Source organism: Acipenser ruthenus, chromosome 1 (genome assembly GCF_902713425.1).
Source record: "Acipenser ruthenus chromosome 1, fAciRut3.2 maternal haplotype, whole genome shotgun sequence".
In the NCBI taxonomy this organism is placed as follows: domain Eukaryota; kingdom Metazoa; phylum Chordata; class Actinopteri; order Acipenseriformes; family Acipenseridae; genus Acipenser; species Acipenser ruthenus.
Window position 1 is genome coordinate 71194922 of NC_081189.1, and position 16837 is coordinate 71211758.

A 16837-nucleotide genomic window follows, 5' to 3' on the forward strand; every position below is an offset into this window, starting at 1 on the left:
AGCAGAGAGCAGCGAGTCGGTTAGCGCTGAGTGCACAGCCACTACAGCAGAGGAGAAAAACGAGAGCCAGCCATTGAACTGCCAATTTAAGGCGAGAGAAACTGACAAAACAGATAATGCTATTGCTAGCTCTGATACGGCATGTTGGGGTCCGATAACTGAGGAGGTGAGGTCGCACTAGGTGAGCAAGTGTCCCCTTATTTGCCAGTAAGACAGTACTTTTTCCGCCTCAGAGAGAATTTAATGAATTACTGAATTTAATGACTCAATCATTTAACTCTCATGTTCACTGAACATGACCTGCTTCGCCAACTGGACTTCACGGACATTAGTAAGGAATTATTTTTTAAGTTTTAAGGCAAGAAAGCATAAGATCTAGCAATGGTAAGTCAAATGTGTCTTTATACTTTGCAATGTTAAGGAGGCTTGAGAGTAGCGCCGACTACACTATGTTTTTGTCTAATGTCATATCATGCTGTGCTGCCTGAAACATGGTCCCACCGACTACAACTAGCGTTGATTTAATTCGAAACGATGCAGTCGGTAATGAGAGCTAGTGGTAGTACCGACTACCATACTATTTTGCATGCCATAGCTACTGTGATGTGAGTGGTAACGCTGTCCACTGTCTATTCGAATGACATTATTGTGTTGGTATTGTATGAGTTTGTGCTGGGGAGGGGGGGGGGGGGGGGGTTCTCCAAGGGGGCCCCTGAAATGTCAGTAGCCCTGGGCCCCCAAATACCTTAATACGGGCCTGCTTGCACCGCGTTCTGTTGACACTGCTCTAAAAGCGCTTGAAGAAAATGACATAGCTTACTGTGGAATTGCTACAGATGGAAGCAATCACGGTTCAGTGAAAATATTCCCAGTAATAATTCAGTATTTTGACTGGAAGAACGGCGGTTTGCAGTCAAAATTAATCGAGGTCCAGAACACACCCAATGAGACTGCCGATACGATTGCGCAATACGTCAAATACGTCAAGGAAACTCTGGAAAAGAACGGTTTGTTTGAGAAGTGTATCGCGTTTACGGGGGACAACTGCAATACAAATTTCGGAGGACTCCGGCGTGATGAAGAAGGAAAGAACGTGTTTACAAACTTAAAGAATTTGTTGCAGAAGAGGACTTTAATCTGTGTGGGTTGCCCAGCACACATTTTGAACAATTGTGACCATCATGGGGCAGACACACTGGATGTTGACATTGAGAACATTATTTTTAAAGTTTACCAATACTTTCATATCTATACTGTCCGAACTGAGCATCTGAAAGAGTACTGTGAGTTTGTTGATATCAAATACAGAAAGCTGCTTTCTCACAGCAAGACACGATGGCTGTCCTTATTCCCAGGCATTACAAGGCTGCTACAGATGTTTCCGGCCTTGAAGTCGGTCTTTCTGTCACAGGACAAACTACCCACGGTGATGAAGACATTTTTTTAACATCAAATGTAGAGCGAGTTTTCTCACTGATGCAAAGCCAGTGGACAAAGGAAAGGAACCACTTGACTGTTGAGCCGCTGAAAGGGATTCTACTTATACAGTACAGTTTCAGACAAACGTCTTGCAAAGACTTTCATGTCTACTTGATGAGCAATCAACCACTGCTGAGAAAGGTGCGATCTACAGAGAAGTATGCATGGGCACATCAGGAGGAAGAGGACTGAAAAAGGACTGGTGGATGTAAAAAGACATTTAATTTTTTTTTTTTTAGGCCATTACACTCTTTTAAAATAAATAGACACTGAAAGGGATCACATTTCAGACAAAGACTTTCTTTTATGGCTACTTGATGAGCACATCAGGAGGAAGCACAGAAGAAAATGTCTCGCCACATGTAAAAAGGTACATTTAAATACAAACACATATTAATACAACTTGAGTTGGTAGATACACCAACCCCCCCTCTCCAGAGTGTCCTCTTTTTTGTAAGTTCAAATATGGTAACCCTACTTGAGCGTTATGAACTGCTAATAAGTGACAGCGATGAAAGTGACCCTCAGGATTAATAAATAATAATAATAGAAAACGTAATTTAAGGTAGGCCTATATGTAATGTATATTTGTTTAATGCAGTTATTACGTTTTGATAATTGTAAGCGTGCTGAAAGTAGGCCAGATACAAACCTCTTGGTGTATTTTTACGTGTTTTGTTGTATTAACAATGTACAACCAAACGAGCAAGATGGGCCGAATGGCTTCCTCTCGTTTGTAAACTTTCTTATGTTTTTATTGTGGCTCTGCCTCTGATTTTGAATCATCCTTGAGATTAAACAATAAATTATTTTTGATAAGGATACTTACTGCTTTTGTTCATTTTTAAAAACATTTTAGAAGTGTAATTATTATTATTATTATTATTATTATTATTATTATTATTAACAATGATAGATCTAATTCATTTTTAAACTACAAATTCGTACTTCTGTTTGTTCATTTTCCAATGTTTTGCATACTGTATCCTTGTTATTATTATTATTATTATTATTATTATTATTATTATTATTATTTGTTTTATTTAGCAGACGCCTTTATCCAAGGCGACTTACAGAGACTAGGGTGTGTGAACTATGCATCAGCTGCAGAGTCACTTACAATTACATCTCACCCGAAAGACGGAGCACAAGGAGGTTAAGTGACTTGCTCAGGGTCACGCAACGAGTCAGTGGCTGAGCGGGGAATTGAACCGGGGACCTCCTGGTTACAATCTCTTTTCTTTAACCACTGAAGCAACATTCATTTTTTGTTAACCAGTGCATATAAAAAGACTAATAATACTTGAGAGTGTACAATACAATGTAATTTTGTTATAAAACAAAACTGTAGTTCCGACACTCAACCTTTTAACAAAGTTGCTGGAGTGTTTAAATTGAGTTACGATGTTGCTACAAGGCTGTGTGTTAGCGGCTTTTCAATGACCGCATGAAGCATGTGAAGCTGGAGATCTAATGTAAAAACGGCGGTCTCAAATAAAGGCCGGGTCTGCTGGCAAATATCGTAAATAAACGCTGGAAGCGTTTAATTGAAGTTTTACGGTAACAACGGATCCATTTCTAACAGATGTGACAGCGGTTACCATGGAAACGAGTTCAGAACACGAACACTGTCGATTTAAACATACATGAATGTGGACTGGTATATCGCAACTGTATCTGTACTGTACCGGTATTGAAAAGTCAGGATAGAAAGTGGTTTCGCAGTATATTCCATACCGAAACAAACTGTACTAGTATCGTACCGATACAAGTGTGAACAGAGCTTATTTGCTTAATTATTCTCTACGTGTTTACGACTGGCATTATTATATTTAATGATATGATCACACGAATTACAGCAAAACTTTAAGAATACTATCGCACCATCCTCGTATAGATAATTAGATTTATTTTACCTCTGTCTTACTGAAACGTTGCTTTTTTTTCTTCATTGGTGCACTTGATCTTCCTTCAACATGTTCAAGGGGTGAAGAACAGCGAGGAGGTGGTGTTGTGAGTAAAAAAACATAAAGCCGTTATTAACCCTGCAAAATTAAGGAAATACGAAGACAGCGACTTGAATTTCGGTTTTATTTGTACTGGAAGTGGAGATATACCTCAACCGCAGTGTGTAATTTGTGCACAAGTACTGTCCAATGAATGTTTGAAACCCTCCAAATTAGAGACATTTAATTACTAGGCATGAAATATATAAAAACAAGCAACATTCATTTTTTGAGTGAAAGGCTAAGGAACTGCTTGGTACTAAAGCAGTAATGAAATCCACAACTACCGCGGGTAAAAAAACAAACAAACTTATAGTGTCATCGTACATAGTGGTGCAGACAATTGCTAAAGAAAAAAATCGCATATGATTGCTGAAGAGTTGATAATGCCATGTGCCATTTAAATTGTAAAGGAATTGTTTGGAGAGCAGAAGGCTAAGGAACTGGCATAAATATCAATGTCAGATGACACTGTCAAATGACGGATCGCTTTTATGTCGGAAGACATAGTTTCGCAGTGCACTGATCGGCTGCATGGCAATGATTTTTCTATACAACTGGATGAATCCAAAGACATTTCTAAAATGTCCCATTTACTCGCCTATGTTCGGCATGTGTGGAATAAAGGTAGACTTTTTGTTTTGCAAGGAGCTCAAGACAACACCAAAGTGGGCTTCTAGGACCGCGATCGTGTAAATAGGATAAAAAAAAGCACTTTGTTTTGATAACTTTGCAGTACAGGCTTGAAACACATATCATTGCATAGGGGAGGGACTGACGTTCATTTCCTGATAGGGTTTTTTTTGCGTGTGTGTGAAGTCTCTGAGAGGGGCATTTAAAGGAGGGAGACAGTTTACAACAGCCAGGCAGAAACAAAACATCACAGGAACTTGTTTGGAGCTAATAAAAAAACTGTAAATGTGATGTATTTGACTTATAATTATATTAGAACATCTATTCTGTCTCATGTGTTTTAATATATATGTTTTACAAGATTTATAAATATCAAGAAACAAGTGGATAGAAGCATATACTATTTCATGAACTAAATATATCAGGTATGTTTTTTTTTCCTTATTACTGATGATAACAAAATGAATAACTATTTTATTTGTCAATAATTATTTTGAGAAAATAAATCTGGAGTAGTGTCCATTATTGCTTATAAAGACTCTGAGAATAAACTTGTATTCTGTCATTGCAATCACTCAGGTGAAACAATGTTTTGTAATCTGACCAAACTTCAATATTTTTCAACAAAAAACGGGTCATAGCGTAACATGTTTTTATGCATGTAGCTCTAAGCAGAATACATAATAAAAAATACTAAATAAATAAATAAAATACTTTGTTTGGGGGTGGGAGCTGGTTTGTATGGTTTCTGAAGTACTTTATAGTGTTCCCCAGAGTGTTCTGAAAAAAAGGACACCATTTCCAAGATGCTACTGTAAAAAATAGATTTTTAGTGAATTTTTATAGGAAGCGAGTCAACTACAGCCAAAAAATGGCTTGTGGGGGAACATCCCACTGAAAAATACTGAAAGGGTTAATAAGATAACCCTGAACTTGTTCACATTGGGGCTAATCAAGCTCGTTGTAAAACCTGGAATGGGTGAAACCGTTCTGCAATAGCAATAGGAGTCTTTTTTCCATCCCTTGTGTGTGATGTGCGTGTGTGTGTGTTTGTGTGTGTGTTCTAATACTACAAACTTTACATCATTTATTATTATTATTTGTTTATTTAGCAGACGCCTTTATCCAAGGCGACTTGCAGAGACTAGGGTGTGTGAACTATGCATCATCTGCAGAGTCACTTACAACTACGTCTCACCCAAAAGACGGAGCACAAGGAGGTTAAGTGACTTCCTCAGGGTCACACAATGAGTCCGTGGCTGAGGTGGGATTTGAACCGGGGACCTCCTGGTTACAAGCCCTTTTCTTTAACCACTGGACCTGTCCTTGACTGGTGAAGTGCTGTACTATTGGTTCATTTTTTTTTCTTTCTAATTAATGAAAGGTGGTTCTGAATTATTTTATATAAAGTTGTTTCAGCCTCACAACATATTTTATTTCATCACATTTTTCACAGACTATTCCATAAACAACATTGCTATTTTTACAGTAGGTATTAGTTTTTAGTGGATATGTGGTGTTCTTGCGTTTTAATTATATTTTTACTTTTGTCCTTGTATTTACACACTTTACATGTACTAGTGCAAGTATTTGTAGAATTCTGTCAATTATTCTTTTATGTTTACTGTGAACTAAAATAGCACCTAAATTAGCTTCTATTTTGAATGTTACAACTGGGGCCTTAAGAAATACTTTTAAGTTTTTCTGAATTTTATGTAGAACCCGCAAGTGTTTCCAAACTATCTTAGAAATATTAGGCAAACGTTTAGAGTAAGTCATTACTAATGGGACTCTCTTGACCTTTTTATTTTTATAATCTAGTAGATCATCAGTTTATCCACTTTTCTAACTCCGTCTCTAATTCTTTCTTTGTATCCTTTTTTTAAAGATTTGTCTTTAATACATTTCTTTGTTTGACAGTCACTTTCTTTTGAGCATATTCTTTGTATTCTTATTCCTAGACCCTTTGGGATTGCCCTTTTTAGTGTGTATTGGATGTACTGTTTGCACAGTACTGTGCTTTGTACACCGTACCAGTTGCACAGTATCATGTGTACCGTGCACCATACCTTAATGGGGGTACCATACATTGTACTATAATAGTGTGTGGGTGTTGTTTAAGCATTCTATACAGTTCTGTAATAGTGCTTTGGCACAGTGCAGGTATTTAAAAGTAGCCAAGGCTAGACGGTACCATCCCTGATCTATCGGTGGATCTGGTTGCAGTCATTTACCACTGCTGACACATTGCTGGTTGCATAGCAAACATTGCTGCGTGTGTTGTTCACAGTTTCCCTTGGGTACTAGTGATATATGCTATACTGTTTTATAGCAATTACAGCCGACGGTCATTTGCATCGCACACTACTGCGATTACATCATGCTGGGGTTTCATTCTTACGATGTATACAAGACGGGTCTCCCCATGGAGGACAGGCATGGCAGATGCGCTGCCTGTCTGGGTCCGGAGTATGCAAAAGATGCACTCGCCATCCGCAGCTCCTGTGAGTTTTGTGTGTCTTTCTCTAAGCGTACATTGGAGAAGTGAGTGTCACGCAGCTCTGTAGAGCGCTCTTCGTCTGTTCCCCCTGGACAAGGCTCCCCTCCTTCCTTAGCTCAAAAAGAGAGGGTTATATCCTCTCATGAGGGCTCTGTGCCTAGGGAGACTAAGAGAACCTCCGACCGGCTTCACGGTCTTCCTCATCCTCTCCTTCTCCCTCCCCTTCTCCGGTTTCCCCTCCTAAGAAGAGGAAGAGAAAGAGCCACTGGTCTCATAGATCGGAGAACTCGAAGCAGCTGGATAAGCTCTGGGAGGTGGTCTTCCAGCAGGGCAACATGTTGGCTGAGCTACTGCGCAACCGCAGTGCTACCCCTGCTCCCTCTGAGCAAGAGGATCTGCTGTCTGTCGCTGCTTCTGAGGAAGTGGTCGATCAGGAGTTCCCCTCTGAGAGGGTGACTTGGATAGCGCAACACTGGTAGCACATATCATTGTCGGCAGAGCTTTTGCCGCTGATTAAGAGGGCCACTGATGTTTTAAATGTCCCATGGCCCGTAGATGACAAGCGGAAACGCTATATTTTTGAGGATGATCCCGCTCCTTCTTGGGTGTCTCCTCTGGTACATCCTACTGTTTCACTTTCCTTGGGGACGCTGTCCAGCTTACATGAGGCAGAAAAGCTTGGCTTGTCTGATTTTCCACCAGTAGATGCCGCTATTGCATCACTGGTGCAAGCCCCAAAGCTAGTGCTTTTGAACAAAGACACTATCTGCCCGAATAAACAATGTAGGGTTTCGGAGATTATTCTCAAGGCGGTTTACTCATTTGGTGTGCTTGCTGTGTGGCTGGGCAATTACAACAGCATCTTGGTGGCTTACCAGAACTGTTTGTTAAATAGTCTCTTAGCTCCTGCTAAATCCAGAGGTGGTTTTCACAACCGACCAGCGTCTGCGCAAAGAGGAAACTGGAAACTTCAAAAAAGCCTCAGGCTAAGCCTAAAGCAAAGCAGCAACCCTAGCAATTTGCTGTCACAGGTCCTGGGCCCCTTTACAGGGAGTCACCTGGAGTATTGGCGTCAATGGACCTTGGACACCTGGGTGCTCAATACTGTACAGACCGGCTATTTTCTGCAATTCAGACACGGTCCTCCTCCATTTTGATGTGTGACTACAACGTTAGTTACGGATCCGCGAGACGCATTGGTGTTGTGTCAGGAGGTGACAGCCCTGCTGCAGAAGCGGGCTATTTGCACAGTTCATCCTCTTCACTGGAGGAAGGGTTTTACTCCAGGTACTTCCTGGTGCCCAAACGGGATGGTGGGCTCGGACCAATCATCGACCTCGGATAGATCAATCCATATCTGAGTCGACGGAAGTTCAAAATGTTAACTGTTGCGTTCAATAAGGCCAGGTGACCTGGTTCACTACAGTGGACTTAAAAGATGCTTATTTTTACATCCCGATAAAATCAGGGCACAGGAGGTACCTCAGGTTTACTTTCCAGCATACGAGTTTCAGATTTAGCCATTCGGCCTCTCTTTAGCCCTCCCGTGCCTTTTCAAAGTGCATGGAGGCTATTCTTGCCCCATTGAGACTCAGGGTCACCAGGGTGCTCAATTACCAGGACGATTGGCTCATTTATGCTCAATCTCCAGTCAGGCAGGGGCTCACATGAAACTCGTCACAGACCACCTGCTTTGGCAAGGTCTATCAATGAACTATGCAAAGAGCCAGCTCACACCTTCACAGGCAGCCTTCTATTTGAGTGCGTCTGGATTCCAGGACCATGCTGTCCAGTCTGTCGGAAGACAGAGTGCAGAGAATAGCCGCTTATCTGAAACTGATTCAGCTCAACAGAAAGCTCACAGTAGTGATATTTCAGTGGCTCCTGGGCTTGATGGCAGCAGCTTCCCAGATCCTTCCTTTGGGTCTTCTGCGCATACACCCTCTCCAAGGCTGGTTCAACAACCAGGTTTTTCAGCTTGCTTTAAACTGAGGCCGTCTGCTGACAGTGTCTCGGCACTGTCTGCAGGTGCTATCCTAGTGGACACACCTTGCTCACCTACGCTTAGGAGTAGCACTGGGCAGCGTTACCAGAAGGGAGGTTATCACCACAGATACGTCCAGCCTTGGCTGAGGCACCGTGTGGAACGGCAGGGGAGCACAAGGAGTATGGAGACCCCCGTGGCAGGGTCTCCATGTAAATATTTTGGAACTGCAGGCAGTGTTTCTGGCCATGCAGAATTTTTTACAGGAGGTTCAATGTGCTTGTCCGGACTGACAACACTACTGTGGTAGCTTACATAAACCACCAGGGCGGCCTCAGGTCCCCCGGCCTCCATCAGGTAGCCCTCCGGCTGTTGCTGTGGGCACACCATCACCTCCTCTCACTGTGGGCAGTACATCTGCCTGGGTTGAAAGATTGGGCAGCGGACCTCTTTTCAAGAGGAGTCCCCAGTGCCTCAGAATGGAAGCTTTACTCAGAAGTGGTGAGCCTCTTTTGGCAACTGTTAGGGAGAGCGCAGGTGGCCTCCCAAGAATTGACCCATTGTCCCCTTTGGTTCTCAATAATGGCAGTCGGGAACCCGCTCAGTCAGACGCAAGGGACAAATTAATTCCCATGAGGTAATGGTTACATTTCTATTTCAGGGAACCAGGGTTATGATGATAACCTAACAATCTCTTTATTTTAATTATATACCTGCTCTACAAAGGCCACTTTCTGAAAAGGTTTTGCAATCCATAAAGTGAAGAGTGCATACATGCATTATTTCTAAAGGTTGAGAGGCTTTGATGTTTTTCAGTAGTTACATTTCAGTTTGTTTAACCAATTAAGCTTGGTTGGTCTTTTGGTTGTTAAATTATTTTTAATGGTTGTTGAAAAAGAAAAACAACAAACAGAGTTACAGAACATTGAGAAAAAGCTTAAGGATCACAACTATCCTACCTGGTGATTCTGTTCATTTATACATATGTATTGCGTTGCCTAACAAATGGCAACTTTTTGATTCTTTGAACACTAGGATTAGGAAGAGAAGTTGGCAATAAATATAATACTGTAGGATTGAATGCCACATCAGATTACTTTTTTGTTCTGATTCCTTGCTTTTTAATTACAATAACTTTGAGATTGAAGATTAAATTAGCTGTAGTCTCATGATGAGTTATAGAATACAGAATAACTTAAGCTAGCAGGTAGTAACCCTCCTGCAGTGTGTGAATTTATAATTACAGAGAAGCTTGTCGTGGCATCCCAGTAGATGAGGTGTTTCTGAGTTTTTTTGCAGTTGTCCAAACAAGGGGACATTCTCCAAAAAAAATATATATATATATTATTAAAACAAAATGTAAATGAAAATAACAAGAAAACCAAAACAAAACTGATCATAAAAAACATATACTAGCATATAAAAGAACATATCATAACCTATCAAAAGCATACCATGCCAATAGACTTCAGCTTACTGTAGTTCTCAGATTTCTGACTTGAGAGTTTTTTGTTTTTTCAATGCACAGCTTTCAGTATAAATGCTTTTTTATGAGGGAAATTTGATAGAACAGAATGAAAGCATCATTAAAGTACACGTTTCAAATCCCCTAATGCCAGTTAAAAATAATTTAAAATTGGGGGCTCCCGAGTGGCGCATCCAGTAAAGGCACTCCACGTGGAGTGCAGGATGTGCCCTATAGTCTGGGCGTCGCCGATTCGAGTCCAGCCTGTTCCATTGCCGACCGTGGATGGGAGCTCCCAGGGGGCAGTGCACAATTGGCCAAGCACTGCCCGGGGTGGGGGAGGGCTTAGGTCGGCCAGGGTGTCCTCGGCTCACCGCGCACCTGTGACCCCTGCAGTCTGGCCAGGCTTTCCTGTAAGCTGCCCAGAGCTGTGTTGTCCTCCGACGCTGTAGCTCTGAGGTGGCTGCATGGTGAGCCTGCAGTATGTAAAGAAGCGGGCGGCTGACGGCACATGCTTCGGAGGACAGCGTGTATTCATCTTCGCCCCTCCCAAGTCAGCGTGAGCTGAGCCTAAAAATAATTGGAAATCCAAAATTGCAGAAAATAATAAAAATAAATGGCAGTCTACTAAATTTATATATATAAAAAAAGAATGATTTTAAAATTGATAAATACTGTACCAAAACAGTTCTTTGTGGTGTCTAATGAAAAATGTAAAAATGATCTAGGTGTTGTAGCAATGTAATGTGTCATGTTCTCCTCATCAAACATGAAGCTGATTTAATCAGGTAAAATGCACTTGGGTACAATGTTATCACTGTAATATTTGCTTTGTTTTCCATACACCTTGTGAGTCATGAGCGCTCTCCTGATATAAATGAAAAAAAAAGTTGTGATGGTAACATTGAGATCGGAAGAAAAACAAACGTTATCAATAATTTATCCACATTAATCTTGGGCCATGTATTGTGTGAACGGCTGGGTGTTCTCGTGTGTGTGTATATGGCACATTATGTAATTCTTCTGCCCTGCTCGCCCTGCCCTAGTTACGGCTCTGGTTGGAGACAACAGTCTCCATCGCTAATAAAACATCCTTGTTACTGTATCACCTATTTTGATCTATGTTGCTGATGTTTTGGTAATAACTTCATCATGGTATGCAAACACAGGATTTTTAAAAGCAGCATGTTATTGAACTATTGACGATTTATTATTTTTGACTGTGTGCTATGTTTTAATTATAATATTCTTGTACATTTCTAGACCATACTGTGGACTGTATCTTTATCCTGTAGAACTCAGAAAAGTTGGATAGTGACATCATAAGTGATTGATCATAGAACAATGTCACATTTGTGTTCTACATTTCCTTCTGTGACAAACCGAAATGCCTAAATGTGCTTTAATTTGGGAATTAAGGATGAATATTCCTTTCTTCTCTCATATTTCACAGGACCTGAAACATGGTATGTCTGGAGGACTGAATTTGTCTGAAACCCACATCTCTTCAAGTAACTATGGGGCAACGACAGAGGGAATCATAGAAGCAGGACCTTATAAAGGTATAAACTTAGTCTGACTTCTGGTCTTGCTCCTAACAAGGTGTTTTGTTTGTTTTTAAAGATGAGAAATGTGCATCTTAAAAATAAATAAAAATGCCTTGTTGTCTAGTTACACCGTTGTGGTGCCATCCTTATTCATTTCCAAGAAGTATTTTAATTGGCATGCTTGGTGAATATGCTTTAAACTCCTAATGTGTTTTCATAAACGTCATAGCAACCGGTTCCATGAAAGATACCACTGTCTCCAGGGCCTAGCGTTGACATAGGCAGCTGTTTTCCTCAGGTCTTTTATTGCTTTATTAAAACAATCAAATCAGGAAATTAAATTTGAATTTAAAAAGCATAAAGAGAATTGTGGTAATGGATAGCTGTCGGTTTCTATTTATTCCACTTCCTCTCATCAAAAATAAAACCCTCATGGATTAATTATCCCTAATTCCCTGGATAGTTGCTGCCAGGTTTAGAAACAAACACTGATGGGACTTGACTTTACTACTAACAGATCTCAATAAAATTATGAAACCAGGAAGTAATCACAAACCATTCAGTAACAATCCGAATTCAATTTCTCTAAAATCTGCATTTTTGTAAAACATAAATTGAAATGTGTCTCTTATCTTTGATGCAAAATAATGTGGTTGATGGAAAAACACATGCACTAACATACAATCCTGTGGTTTGTATTTTATGTCTTTTTTTTTTTTTTTTTTTTTTTTTTTTTTTGCTACTCTGAAACTTGCCGTAACTTTATCCACAAACTCATTATATCAAAGGGTTCTAGAATGAAAACAGCTGAATTTGTTATTCATGCCAATAATTAAGCTGCATATGTTTTAAAACACAAGTATTATTTAAAGCACACACTATTTCTGGTCATTCACACTCTATTAGCCAATATATTGGGTTACGAGTTTTAATGTTGATATAAATTACTATATCCCTTAGTTAAAGGGTACATAAGGACCTTTTTATTTTATTGTGTTACATGTTCCCATGTGTTGCTACAACTGTTTAAGTAAGATGCGTGTATTGTTTTAGTTCATTTTTTTTGTCCACTTTTTTTTAAAACTTTTAAATTGCATTCTGTGCCTCAAGATGGCTTCCCATGTACCTGCATGGACCTCTCAGAACTACATTTCCCATCATTCTCCTGCTCACATATGTAACAGATTGATTTATTATTATTATTAATAATAATAATAATAATAATAATAATAATAATAATAATAATAATAATAATAATAATAATTACACTTCTAAAATATTATAATAATTATTAGCCGATGCCCTTACCCAGGGCGACTTACAATTGTTACAAGATATCACATTATTTTTTACATACAATTACCCATTTATACAGTTGGGTTTTACTGAACCAATCTAGGTAAAGTACCTTGCTCAAGGTTACAGCAGCAGTGGCCCCCACCTGGGATTGAACCCACGACCCTCCAGTCAAGAGTCCCGAGCCCTACTGCACTACTGCACACTGCTGCCCATTTACCAGTGAGCAGGAGGATGATAGAAAATGTAGTTCTGAGAGGTACATGGGAAGCCATCTTGATGCAGGGAATGCAATTAAAAAAATTAAATAAGTGGTCAAAATGTAAAAAATACACACACCTTACTTAAACAGTTGTAGCAACACATGGGAACATATAACACAATACAATAAAAAGGTCCTTATATACCCTTTTAAGCTGTGGTTTTCTTCATTTCTGCTTGATCTTGCTTTACCTGTAAATGGCAGTGTTTATAAAGTCTGCACCAATCAAGTTACTGGAACAAAAATATCAAGTAAGTCAATTCCTCAGGGGCCCAAGGATTGAAATTGGAGACCTCATTCAGCAGAGAGCCAGGGATTGTTGCCAGTGCCCTCAGGCAGCAGTATCCATTGCTGCACTCACCTGGTTCCTGGTTACAGGGATAGTGAGAAGTTCCTTTTGTCATTCCTGTCGTACATTTTAAAGGATCTGACCTGAACAATTTGGATTCTGTTTATTTTCCCCCTGAGAAGAAGTAGCGGAAGCCATGCAGATCTAAGCCTTTGGGAAATCCTTTTTATTAGAAAATTTGAGCAGTACCTCACTGTCATATCTACCCTTTCCAGGATCTTCAAGTCAGCCCACGTCACCTGTTGTGTCTCCCAGCAGAGCTGCGGCTAGCAGATTGGCCAGACCAGACAACGATTTTCTTAGTCCGAAAGGTACTTAATGTACTGACTGGGGTATAATTAACTTTTTCTCAGATGGTGGTGCACTAATAACATGTTTCTTTCCTGGGACTGTGTCATTCTTACTCTAAACTATAACTTAACCTAAACTCTTCAGATTGATGGAAACACTGCTTCATCATGACTTGCATTTCAATCTCCTCTTCAGGCTACTATCTTTTCTATCAAGAAACTTTGCTTTTCTAAAATGTTTTTACCCTGGGGCAAGGCGACAAATGTATGTGGTATTTTATAACTATCAAGTTGTGCACGGTGATGCACTTCAATCTTTAAAAGAGGAAACAATCAGAAATGTGTGGATTTCTGACAGCTAAAATGTTAATATGCTCCTCTCTCTCTCTCTCTCTCTCTCTCTCTCTCTCTCTCTCTCTCTCTCTCTCTCTCTCTCTCTCATATTCATATATATATATATATATATATATATATATATATATATATATATATATATATATATATATATATATATATATATATATATATAAATATCTTAGCTCAAAGAGCCAGCTGCCCTTGCAGGACACTGGTGGAGTTGCTTATTTCAGTGTGCAGGTCACACACTAGATCACAGTACTGTACATTTATTTTGGGACAGAATCTACTCATGAGAACACTGTAGGAGCAGTATGCTGCTAATGCCTTTTGTTTTTTTAAATTGAGCATCTTTGCGTTTTATACTAAGGTGTTGCACAGGTTTTCATCTATTTCAGGTCTGCTCGCTTTACTGCTGATTTGCTGGTGCTTATACATAACAGCAACAACAGTGCCAATCAAATATCTCCTTTCAACTGAGAAAATTCAAGTCTTTTGTCTTTCCTAGATTTCCATCATGCAGAAAAAAACGCAGTGTCAATCTAACAATGTTCTTCATAATGAACGAAGTGTTCTATGACATTTGTATAACACTAATTTTGTGTTTTACCTTTTTATGCCTTACACTTGATACTTTGGGTGTAAAAAATATTTGTGGTGTGGTGGAAAGTAGTGAGGCTATAGAGTTTTTTTTACAATAACTGCACATATTGTATAAAATTGTATTCCACTGATTTCCAAGAAATGTCTGTGGAAGATATGTGTGGGTGTTTGATCTGCCTTGCACAGGTAAGGGGGAGCTAACCTTTTTTCTGCAGGACAATGTCCCACATTTCTGTCATGCCATTCTCAGTTCAAACATTCAAAGGGAAAACACATTGAAGAGTCGACATCTGTAGTTTATTAAAGTTACCTTTTTTTTGTCATTCCAGACATGATGAAAGTTGAACCTATAAGTGGGCCAGTAGTTCTTGCAGAGGACCTTAAGAATCCTGCAATGGAGAAGCTAGACCTTGTGAGAAAATGGAGCATCAACACGTACAAAGTAGGTGAAAACTCCCTCCTATTAAAATGCATGCAAATCTCAACACCCAGCCTGTTCTACTTTTACATACAGTATAAATTACAGAAGCTGGCTTGGATTGCATTACCAGACGGTAATACAGTTGAAGTGACACAAGGCTGCTGGTTTTAAACGTCTTCTATTTATATGAAAGTCTGTCGTCGTCCCCTCCCCTCCCAAATCACCTCAAACAACCTTGACTACTGCAAAGCCTGTTGGGAGAGACCTTACTGGAGCAGCGGTACCATATTTTCCTCTACAGCCTTTCGCCATTTCAGAAATGTGTTCTCATTTAATATATACTGTATATATACATTTTAGATCCAATTCTCCTCACTGCTGGAGTTACTTCCATTCCTATCACTCAGGAAAACAACCCACTGGTCGGCACTAGCCTGCCATGTCAGTAACCAAAACACAGTGCACATTCGGCTGATACAATTACATTAATGCGATAAAACATAATACATCATTTGGCAAGAGGACTTTTGCATTCTTAGATCTATGTCTCCTTCCTGTCACCTTGAGGAGACAGTGATTTTTACTCAAATCTCTGGACAGTGGCCGATGGCTTGCAAAGTATTCAGCCCTGCTAAAATCAATATATGCTAACGGGACAGAAGTGTGTGTTTAGTGTTTTAAACTAGCTGCCTGCATTAACTTTGAAGCAATATATTTAGACGTATATTGTGTGAACATTGGATTACAAAATCCCCACCCAGCATATTTTTATAAAACTAAAGACATTGCAGCATTTATTTAAAAGAAAAAAGCAGGATTGCCCTTGTTGAGGAGTTGCATCAGATTTCCATTTGGTTTGACTCTGCCATTATTTTCAGCAATGTGGAAATAAGTTCAACTCAGATATTCAGTGTTATAGCTAGGATTCAAACCCAGCTGTATTGCCGCTGTTTCACTCTACCTACTTTAACCGATGTGTGTCCCCATTTTTTATCTTTTACAGTGCACAAGACAGATCCTGTCAGAGAAGTTGGGACGAGGTTCTAGAACTGTGGACTTGGAGCTGGAGGCACAGATAGAAATTCTGCGCGACAACAAGAGGAAGTACGAGCATGTGGTGAAACTGGCGCAGACCCTGGGATCACAGCTCTACCAGATGGTGCAGACCCAGAGGCAGCTCGGAGATGCTTTTGCAGACCTCAGTTTAAAATCACCCGAGCTCCACGTAAGTTTGTGCTTATAACTAAGGCTACGATTTTATCATGGAGGTCACGGAAATCGGGAATTTGAACAAAAGTCTGAAATCTTGGAAATGGATGTAAAAACACATTGGTTAGGCACTTCCTTTATTTCCTTTAAAAATGCAGTCTGTCATGCACTGAAAATACAAATATGCAAGTATCTGTAAATTATTTGGTTGTGTCTTGACGCAGCATTTACATGTAGGCCAGTGAAGGAGATTTGTATTTTGTAGTTGAGCAAGCATGTAAATGAACACAGATCGTATGTTACTGTTGTGATATTCACATACATACAGTGTTTAAGTCATTTTTTTTAAACAAAAGTGGGCTTACACCTCTCGGTTCCCAGGAAAAAGTTGTTATTAACCGAACGTTGTTATAAAGCGAAAAGCCACATTTTCAAG

At 39.8% G+C, this 16837-nt stretch overlaps 1 protein-coding gene across 4 annotated transcripts in view; it reads left to right on the forward strand.

The window, feature by feature from the left end:
• Positions 1–16837, forward strand: part of LOC117421263 (arfaptin-1) — a 54173-nt gene that overhangs the window by 27162 nt on the left and 10174 nt on the right. For 3 of the 4 annotated variants that reach the window (XM_034035421.3, XM_034035424.3, XM_059028870.1), the window contains 4 exons: positions 11521–11629; positions 13737–13832; positions 15101–15213; positions 16196–16417. In XM_034035421.3, coding sequence (XP_033891312.1) covers positions 11521–11629; positions 13737–13832; positions 15101–15213; positions 16196–16417 — 540 coding nt within the window. The remainder of the gene's footprint in view (positions 1–11520; positions 11630–13736; positions 13833–15100; positions 15214–16195; positions 16418–16837) is intronic. The other variant, XM_034035423.3, reaches the window with a different exon arrangement.